This window comes from Nematolebias whitei, chromosome 17 (assembly GCF_014905685.2).
Source record: "Nematolebias whitei isolate Nwh7 chromosome 17, NemWhi1, whole genome shotgun sequence".
Classification (NCBI taxonomy): domain Eukaryota; kingdom Metazoa; phylum Chordata; class Actinopteri; order Cyprinodontiformes; family Rivulidae; genus Nematolebias; species Nematolebias whitei.
Window position 1 is genome coordinate 41,437,187 of NC_056514.1, and position 10,191 is coordinate 41,447,377.

The 10,191-nt window shown below is 45.2% G+C and overlaps 1 protein-coding gene across 1 annotated transcript in view; it reads left to right on the forward strand.

The window, feature by feature from the left end:
* Nucleotides 1-10,191, forward strand: part of ankfn1 (ankyrin repeat and fibronectin type III domain containing 1) — a 49,305-nt gene that overhangs the window by 3,417 nt on the left and 35,697 nt on the right. The window contains exons 2-4 of the mRNA XM_037690976.1: nucleotides 230-440; nucleotides 6,396-6,590; nucleotides 6,695-6,808. Coding sequence (XP_037546904.1) covers nucleotides 230-440; nucleotides 6,396-6,590; nucleotides 6,695-6,808 — 520 coding nt within the window. The remainder of the gene's footprint in view (nucleotides 1-229; nucleotides 441-6,395; nucleotides 6,591-6,694; nucleotides 6,809-10,191) is intronic.

Below are 10,191 nucleotides of genomic sequence, written 5' to 3' on the forward strand. Positions count from 1 at the left end.
ATATATGTCTTCAGTCAAACGTTTAAGCCTGGTCTGAAACATTTGTCCTCTGTTTTTGGACGTTGTTTAAAACATAAATAAAAACATCTCATAAACTCATTTTTAACGTTCAAACTAAAATGTTTGTCCAGTTTTAGTAAAAACAGTAATTCTCCGTTTGGAGACTTGTTTCTTTAGAAATGCCCTCTGTCCACCCAGACCAAAGTCCTGAACCTCTTCCTGGTTTCAGACCATGCAGGGCAGTGAGTGCATCTTTGAGGCGGTGGAGCAGCAGGACCTGGATGCCGTGCAGATACTACTGTACCAGTTCTCAGCTGAAGAACTGGATCTGAACACGCCCAACAGCCAGGGCTTAACACCGCTTGACATTGCTGTCATGACCAACAACACGCCCATTGCCAAGCTGCTGCTGAAGGCCGGCGGCAAGGAGAGCCCTCACTGTGAGTACCGTCTCAGATCAGACATGGTCTTTAACCTGCTGCTAACTCCGGGGGGGGGGCAGAGTAAATCCCGAGATCCTAAAATATTTAAACAATTGGATCATCAGCGTAGAGTGTTACCGTTTATCATTCTGACTTTAACCAAGTCAGTAAAATCTGATGTTTGGGTTTTTATATAAGCCTTTAAACCAGTGGTTCTTAAAGTTAGTCGGGGGTCTTCTTCTTCTTCTTCTTCTTGTGAGAGGAGTGTGAGTGGAAGAGCAAAAGCAGTGAGAGCAGTTTTTCATACTATATTTCTGTCCTTTTTCTATTTCTTTCACTGGGGGTTATTGTTATGTTGATTGTTTAGTTGTGGGTTTTGTTAGTTAAGTTCTAAGGTTTTGTTTCACGAGGATGTGGCCGTCAGGTGCACCTGGCTGGCTGGCATCTGAAGACGCCATGGCGGTAGTCAAGGAGGGATTCTCTGCTCTGACACAGAGAAGCGGCATCAAGGTGGGTGCTGGCTCTCCATGTTGCATGGAGGAAATCTGTTTGTCGGTGGGGGAGGTCATCGGATTTATGAGTCTTAACAGCTTCAGGGTAGAAGCTGTTCCTCAGTCTAGTGGTTCTGCCCTTCATGCTCCTCAACCTCCTTCATGAGGGGAGCGGGGCAACAAGTGTGTGTGCTGAGTGAGTGTGGTCCTTCATGATACAGGTGGCCCTCTTCCTGCATCTGGAGGTGTAGATGTCTGTGATGGTGGAGAGGCTGACTCCAACATCTTCTGTGCAGCCTTCACCACTCTCTGCAAAGCTTTTCTTTCTGCAGCTGTGCAGCCTCCATGCCACACGTTGATGCTGGAGCACAGGATGCTCTCCACTGCACACCTGTAGAAGGAGGTGAGGACTGAGCTTCCAGACCAGCTCGTCTCAGCCGCCTGAGGAAGTAGAGCAGGGGTAGGGAACCTTTTTGGCTGAGAGAGTCATAAACGCCACATATTTTAAAATGTAATTCTGTGAGAGCCATACAATATTTTTTAAAACTAAATACAAGTAAATGTGTGCATTTTATGTAAGACCAACACTTTTAAAGTACAATAAGCCTCTGAATTCTTTTAAATAACATTGGTGATAAACAAAGTATTTCTTACCATTAATGCGACTTCTGGTGCTGCATGGTTTTGCTGATGGTTTTGTAGTCTGGTTGATATGTAGTGAGGTTAAGCTTCATGCAGGCGTTGAGACTTCCATCCATTAAACGTGATCGTAGGTTGGTCTTAATGTTCTTTAGATGTGAGAAAGATTGCTCACATGCATACGTAGAGCCAACATTGTCAGTACAGCAATACTCACACGCTGCAGTGTGTGGTATGTGACGGGAAGTGCGTTCCAAGTTTTGACAATCAGCTGGTTCGCGGGTTGAAGTTTTTTCAATTCTCCCCACTTGTGTTGGCTCGCCAACTCTGCTTGCTGTCGTGCAAGTCTTTCTAAATCTTCATTCAGTGACTTGAACTTATTCATCCACGTGTCTGAGGCCTTCAGGTCAGCAGCTTGTAGCTCAAACTCTCTGACGGAGACACCGGGGATGTAACTTTGGTCGGCGCTGTCCACTGCACACTCGTGTGGATGGGGATGAACTTAAAAAGACGAGTGCGCTCACAAAATTCTCCAAAGCGTGCTTTGAATGACTGCAGGAGATTAGATGTGAAGCCTGCTAGCTGCTATCTGATCAAGATGTTGAGCAGGGTCACTTGCTGTGCATGCATCTTTAAACGCTCCCAGTTTTTCAAAGTGTAGTAAACGACCTGTTTCAATGTCGGCGATGAAGAGTTCTAGTTTGTTTTCAAATTCAAACACTGCTTGTTGAAGGGATAAGACTGTATTTCCAACACCTTGCATTTTCACATTGAGCTGGTTCAGATGTTCAGTCATGTCCACAAGAATGTAGAACTTCAGGACCTAACCTCAGTGTTAGCCAACTCAGGATGCTGGACGTTTTTCATTTCAAGAAAAGTCCGGATTTCGCTCAAACAAGCCGTAAAACGGCTGAGCACCTTCCCTCTTGACAACCAACGCACATTACTGTGCAGGAGCAGACCAGGATTATTATTCCCAACTTCTTCCAGCAGTGCTTTAAACCGGCCATCATTTAAAGCTCGGGCAACAATAAAGTTGACCACATGAATGACCAGCGACATCACCTCACCAAGCTGCTCGCCACACATCTGAGCACAAAGCGCCTCCTGATGTAGGATGCAGTGAAAACTTAGGGTGGGTCTCTTTTCATGTTCACGAAGCAGTGCTACGAATCCTCTGTTTTTCCCCACCATGCACGGAGCACCATCAGTACACACTGAAATAAGTTTATCCATCGGTAGATTGTTTTTCTTTAGCGAACTCAGTGAAAGACTTGAATAAATCCTCCCCGTTGTCCCTTTCAGAGGCAAAACAGCAAGACTTTCGTCACGTAGTGTCACCGACAGCATACCTTGCAATCACGCTGAACTGGGATAAATGGCTTATGTCTGTTGACTCATCCAAAGCGAGAGAAAAGAATGTTCTGCATTTATGTCTGTCACTTGTGTTGCCTCAATTTGATTTGCCATCATGATGGTACGATCATGAACAGTTCTTGCCAACAGAGGCATGTCTTTTATTCGTTTAATTATCTTGTCTTTATCCGAAAAGTTGTCAAAAAGTTCACTGGCAACATCAAGCATGAATGTTTTGGCATACTCACCATCTGTGATTGGCTTTCCGTTTCTCACAATTGCTAAAGCACCAGCAAAACTAGCCGAATGCCGGTCACCTTGTTGGGTCCAAACACGGATTTGCTGACTAGTTTGCACTCTGCACAGTAGCTCTTCACATGCTTTCTTTCTGCTGTCCCCCACAGGATTTTTTAATGCAAATGTAGCATGGCGTGTGTCGAAGTGCCACTTTATATTTGAACGTTTCATCGATGCAATTTTATCATTGCATATTAGACACACTGCAGAACCTGCTCTCTCCACAAAAGCGAATTCCTCTGTCCATTCCTGCTGAAAAGTACGATACTCCTCATCTCATTTTCTTTTAGACATCTTCGTCGACACGTTTCCGCAACTAGCAAGCTAGCTGCTATGAAGGACATTTACTTCCTGACCACGTCACCCATGTACGTTACGCATTATCCGATTGGCTCCAGCCACCCGCGGACAGCTGTGATTGGCTCCAGCCACCCGCGACCATCTTTTATATTTTTATCGTTATTATTTTTTTTATTAAAGATTTGTCTGCGAGCCAGATGCAGCCATCAAAAGAGCAACATCTGGCTCGCGAGCCATAGGTTCCCGACCCCTGAAGTAGAGTCTCTGATGAGCTTTCTTGGTCAGGCTGGTGGTGTTGTTGCCCCACTGTCTATATATATATATATACCCACTGTCCCTCCTCTGGACATGTCCAAACCACTGTCTCTCCTCTGGACATGTCCAAACCACTGTCCCTCCTCTGGACATGTCCAAACCATCTCAGTGTGTCCTCTCTAACTTTATCTCCCAGTTGTTCAACCTGTGCTGTACCTCTGATGATCTCATTCCTGATCTTTTCCATCCTTGTCTCTCCTAAGGAGAACCTCAACATCTTGATTTATGCCACTCCCAGTTCTGTCTCCTGTCTTTGTCCATGTCTCTGTCTCCAGACTATACAACATAGCTGGTCTCACCACTGTCTTGTAAACTTTTCATGTGACCTTTGCTGACACCTTTTTGTCACAAATCACTCCTGAAACTTTTCTCCATCCACTCCATCCTGCCTGGACTCTCTTCTTCACCTCTTTACCACACTCCCCATGTTCCTGGACAGTGGACCCCAAGTCCTTGAAGTCCTGAACCTTTGTGGCAGGGCAGCTGTGACTGAGTGGTTAGAGCAGTCATTCTCCAATGCAAGAGTTAGGGGTTTGTATCCGCCGAAATGTCCCTGGGCAAGATACTAAACCCCTCATTGCCTCCAGTGTGTGTCCCATTGATGTATGGATGTGATAAAGCTCTGATTATTCTTTGTACAGATCTAGTAGAGTGCTGTATGAATGGGTAACTGAGGCACAGATTGTTGTAGTAAAGAGCTTTGAGTGTCTTGATAAGAAAGAAGGGAGCTTTATAAGTACAGCCCATTTACCATTTGTGACCTCTGCTCCTTTAGCCTCACTGTTCCACCTCCTCCCTCTCATTCACACACATGGACTCTGTCTTACTATGGCTGACTTTCATGCCTCTTCTTTCAAGTGCATACCTCCACCTCTCCAAGTTCTCTTCCACCTGTTCCCTGTTCTCACCACAGATCACAATGTCATCTGCAAACATCATAGTCGATGGGGATTTCTGCCTGACCTCCTCTGTTAGTCGGTCCATCACCAGAGCAAACAAGAAGGGGCTCAGAACTGATCCTTGATGCACTCCCACGATCCTTGATGTAATCCCAAAAGTGAGTCAGGCCCCCCTGTGTGTCACAAAACATCAAGTGTGGGTCCTGAAACATTTCATCTAAAACCAGGTCTTACTTTTCAAAGTTGGTTCTCTGTGGACTGGACTGTTTGTGTCTGGGCAAATTGTAAATGGACTGTACTTAATAGCACTTTTCTACCTTATCAAGATACTCAAAGCTCTTTAGAACAATCTGTGCCATCATTTACTCATTCATTCAGCACTCTACTAGATCTGTATAACAATTAGTCAGAGCTTTATCACATTTGTACATCAATGGGACACACTTTGGAGGCAACGAGGGGTTCAGTGTCTTGCCCAGGGACACTTCAACATGTGACTGCTGGTGGAACGGAGCCCCCAACTCTTGCATTGGAGGACGACTGCTCTAAGTACTCAGCCACAGCCGCTGAGTAGACTTGGGTCTGAGTAGACCTGCTACATCCACAGGCAGGTGGATCCTATCTTCCTGCTGGCAGCTCCAACCACCTGGCCATGTGAGTGTGAGTGTGTATGTGAAGCAGAAATAGAGGCCTCTTTACAGCAACCTCCCACCTTCCCCCAGCTTTAAGGAAGTTTTATGGTGCTGGTGCGGGGAGGGGCGAGGGTGTGTGTGGGGGGGTGCACGCTCCACACTAACGGATGATGATCCTGCCCCTGTAAACAAACAGAGCAAACAGAACCACCCTGGTCACCGGCTCTGTTTATGTCATTCCTCAAGTACCGAGTAAATCAGTGTGTGTGTCACACAAAGCAGTTCAGTACGTATCTCGGTTTTAGGGAAACAGGTCAGATCTTGGTTTTAGTGCAGGGGTGTGTAGTCCTAGTCATTGAGGGCAACTATCCTGCACAGTGTGGATGGTTCTTTTCTTCAACACATCTGCTTTTAATCAGTTTGTGGCCATCACCATGCTTCTGGAGAACATCAAGCAGTAATTCATCCAGACTCAGGTGTGTTGGAGCAGGAACATGGGTAAAACATGCAGGATAGTGGCCTTCCATGACCAGGACTGGACACTCCTGGTTTGGGGTCACAGTTTCTTCTTTGTGATTGTGATTTCATGTTTCAGCTCCAGTTTCTGTCCGTCACAGAGAACATACCTGCAGCATCAGATTTTTTCTGATTCACAGGAGACGAGGCGCTCACTGACAGGAAACAGTTTGATTCTTAAATTATGAAACAATAATCAATTTAGTCATGGCGGGGCGTCACAGTCTGCATGGTTTGGATTCAGCTATAGTTTCCTGAATGTTCACAAGCTGACAGAAACAGTCATCGTCCAACGGTTTTATGTTTGGATATGAACTGGGAAAAGTTTCAGTGGTTGCCATGGAAACATCTCACACACCACAGTTCCCACTGAAACTTCTGGCCATGGGTTTTCAGATTCATATCCTTTGACCCGAGAGAAAAACCTCCAGGACTTCGTGACATAGAGTTTGATGGTTCTCCTGACAGACTCCATCTCTGTCTCCATCTGCTGCTGTCAATAAAATAATGAAACTTTGTTTGTGTTAGTTGTGAGCGTGGAGAGTCGGGAGGCTCACCTGAGTGCTCTGGTGCTGGAGGCGGAGCGTCGGGCAGCCGACCTGGCAGCTCAGGCTCAGAGGGACGGCCTCTCGCTTGAAGCCTGCCACAAAGACAAGCAGCTGAGGACGTGGGAGTGGAGGAACAAGCTGTACAAGCGCATGAAGACGGGCTTCCAGCATGCGCGTGAGTCACACGTGCACCTAACGGGTTAGGGAGGTCCTCCTCATCTGTACACACTGTCACACCTTCACCTGTACAGACCCACACCTCTGTGTGCCCCTGCTCAGGTCCCCCAGAGGCCCCGACCATGGTCCGTCTGAGCGTGACTAGCAGCACCACATTGACCGTCACCTTCCAGGAGCCGCAGAGTCTGAATTCCACCGTGGTGACCAAATACAGAGGTGAGGCCTGACCAGATCAAAACCGCAGACCATCCTGGGGCAGACATCTAAAGGTCCAGAGACTGTCCTGAGGCAGAACATGTTCTTCTGAAGGTTGAGAGACCATTCTGAGGAAGAACAGGTTACTCTGAAGCCTCAGAGACTGTCCTGAGGAAGAACAGGTTACTCTGAAGGTTCAGAGACTGTCCTAAAACAGAATAGGTTCCTTTGAGGGTCTCGAGACTGTCCTGAGAAAGAACAGGTTCTTCTGAAGGTTGAGAGACCATCCTGAGGAAGAACAGGTTCTTCTGAAGGTTGAGAGACCGTCCTGAGGAAGAACAGGTTCCTCTGAAGGTTCAGAGACCGTCCTGAAACAGAACAGTTTTCTTTGAGGTTCTAGAGACCATCTGGAGAGCAGCAGCTTTACAGGCTCCTGGTGAACACAATCTTTTTGCTCTTGTTGCTTTTGTTTTAACCTTTTTTTTTTTGGGCGCCTACAATGTACATCCATGGTACAGGTATGACCGTGACACACGTGTGTAGTTTTCATTGTCGCTGCCTTGCCATCGTGCCATCCTCCATCGTGGTTGAGTCCTCTCAGGCCTGTAATGGCAGCTGTCTCCATGATCCTCCATCTGCCTGCTTGGACTGATCTCTACTGACCCGTTCGGTTCCACAGGGAACCCTTGGATGTTCTCCGCCTGCAGGACCCGGTTCGGGAGGGCTGTCTGGGAGGGCAGCTGCTGCAGTCATTGTTGCCATCAAGCTGCTGACAGGACCTGCTAACTAGACCTGCTAATGTTGCTAACAAGATCCTCCGTCTGCCTGCACGGACCAAACTCTGCAGACCCGCTTGGCTCCACGGGGGAACCTTGGATGTTCTCTATCTGCCGGACCCAGTTCTGTAGAGCAGTCTGGGAGGCAGCTGCTATGGTCCTTATTATCATCCAGCTGCTGACGGGACTTGCTAACAAGACCTGTTAAAGCTGCTAACACCACGCCGATAACTAAACCATACCGCTAAAAGTACCACGGTGCCAACGGGACTATGTTGCTAAGAGAAACCTCATTGCTAACAGTATCATGCAGCTAGCTGGTCCATGTTGCTAAGATAACCTCACTGTCATCAGAACCACTCTGCCAATAGGACCATGCTGCTGTAGATTTATTTCTTTTTCACTTTTGGTGCCTTGTTCTTGTGTTTTTGTTGCATGCTTTGAATAAATACCAGTTTATGTTAGTTCAGGAGTCAGCTCCGAACTAGGGCATTAACAGAGTCCTCGAGTAATCTACACATCGATTGCTAGAACATCTATCGAGGTTAAAAATGTAACGTCGAGTATCCGTAGTGACGTCATATTATGTGACCACCGTAGGGGGCGGTGTTGCACTGTTGCAGGTCACAGAGTATGGTGTAACACCGGGTCCAATCCACCGAACCAGAACCAGCTTCCTCTTGTTTCACAAACAAAACGCAAAACATATTCATCTCTAAACCTATAAAAAAATCTATAAACATATTAATCTCTAAAACTAAACTTAATGCGCACCACAGCTGGCGGTGGTGCGGGGTGGTCGACCCGCCATTGTTAAGTTTCGTTTTTGACGTGCTGCACGTTTCTTCACGTTTGCAGTTTAATAATAAAAACTAATAGTTTAGTTTTTCCTGTGACTTATTTGCAGTATGATAAATGGGAGGAGCATAATATATGCTCCCAATGTTTTGTTGGTCTTTTTTTGTAAATAATTACCTTTTTTGCAGTTTTATTTATTTATTTATTTTTGTATCTTGAGATCTATGACGTCATCAAATACTCGAGTTCTACTCGGGTTTTATTATGTTAATGTTGAGTTTAAAAATGATATACTCGTTCAACCCCTACTCCAAACCCATTTCCGCTCGCATTAGCGTGTGAACTATAGCCGAACTAAACCTATTAGAATCGTGCTGCTGCTGTTCTGTGTATTGTTTTGCACTATTAGTGACTAGCGTATATCTTAGATCTGTTACCGTACCGTTGGGCGTTCGTTTAGCGTATATCTTTGATTAGTTCTTAGATCCTTATTTACTGTTTCTTTTTACACTTTATATTTTTGCTATTGATTCAGATTCAGATACTCTTTATTGTCGTTTGCACCACATGTAGTACATGTGGTGGAGTGAAATTATGTACACAGGGTCCCAGTTACATCCAACAATAAAATGTAAAAGAAACACCGTAATAAGATCTAAGACATAACTAAGACTGGTGTAACCCCCATGCAACATTGGGCTACTGAACCCATATCTGAAATTTAGGTTGTAATACTGGGAAGGTCCAGCAGAGTGAGTTAAATTTAACCAACGTGGTTTGGTCATTTTCCCCTATATTCTGAGGCATGGTCTTTACACGTGCACTGACGGACCAAACTGTGGACCTTGCAACCTGTCTATAAGTGACAGAAGTGACCACTCATTGAGAATTATCTGTGGAAGTCCCAGTGAGAGACCGAGGTGACCTCTTGTTAAGTAATAGCTTGTGGAAATTCCGATTGGTTTTATAGGACCTTCTCGTACTCCGCTCATGTTTCCTGGAATATCTTACAAAAAGATTTGAAGCTCTCGACCTTTGACCTCTCTAAGTGTCTTTAAGAATCTGTTGGACTCCTGGCAGGGACCAATGCTGACATGTTCCTGTTTTTAGTTTTCTACATTCGCCTTAGAATCTAGCTGTTTTATTACTTTTCTTTTTTTAGCCATCCTATTTGTAAAAAAAACAACAACAATTGTATGACTTTTTATAACTGTTTATTGTTGTCTTGTTGTCCATTGTTGTCATCATTCTTTGTTGAAATCAGGTCTCTCTTGTAAATGAGTCCTCGAGGCTCGATGGGATTTACCTGTCGAAATAAAGGTTGAATGAATAGTGACTCTGGATTCTTTGATCGTGATGGCGAGCCGAGCCCATGCGAACTGTGGACAGGCGTAAACGGTGTGGCCAGCCGGGACATCCCTTTTGCAGAAGAACCTTCACAATTCGGAAAATCCATCTTGGGTTACAGATAAGATTCCATACACAACACTACCTGGGTAGCAATGTTGCTAAAGAACTGAACTTTATTTTATTTTTTTTACAAAATGGGGAAAGAGCTCTATTTAATTTTGCTTGTATTTTATTTTTCAACATTTGTAAACAAGTTTGTTTCTAAATGTCTAAAACAGTTAAGTCTGGTCCTCTGGACATTCAAAAAGCAAAACAAACAGACAAAAAAAAATGTAGAAATGTTTCATCTCTCATCCGAGAGACTTCCTCAGTCTGAGGTGCTGTATTCAGCTCAGTCTGTTAAATAGCACCTTCTCAGAGTGGATCAACCAGTTTTGCTGCTGACAACCAGAACCAGCTGATCACATGCTCAAGAAGGAC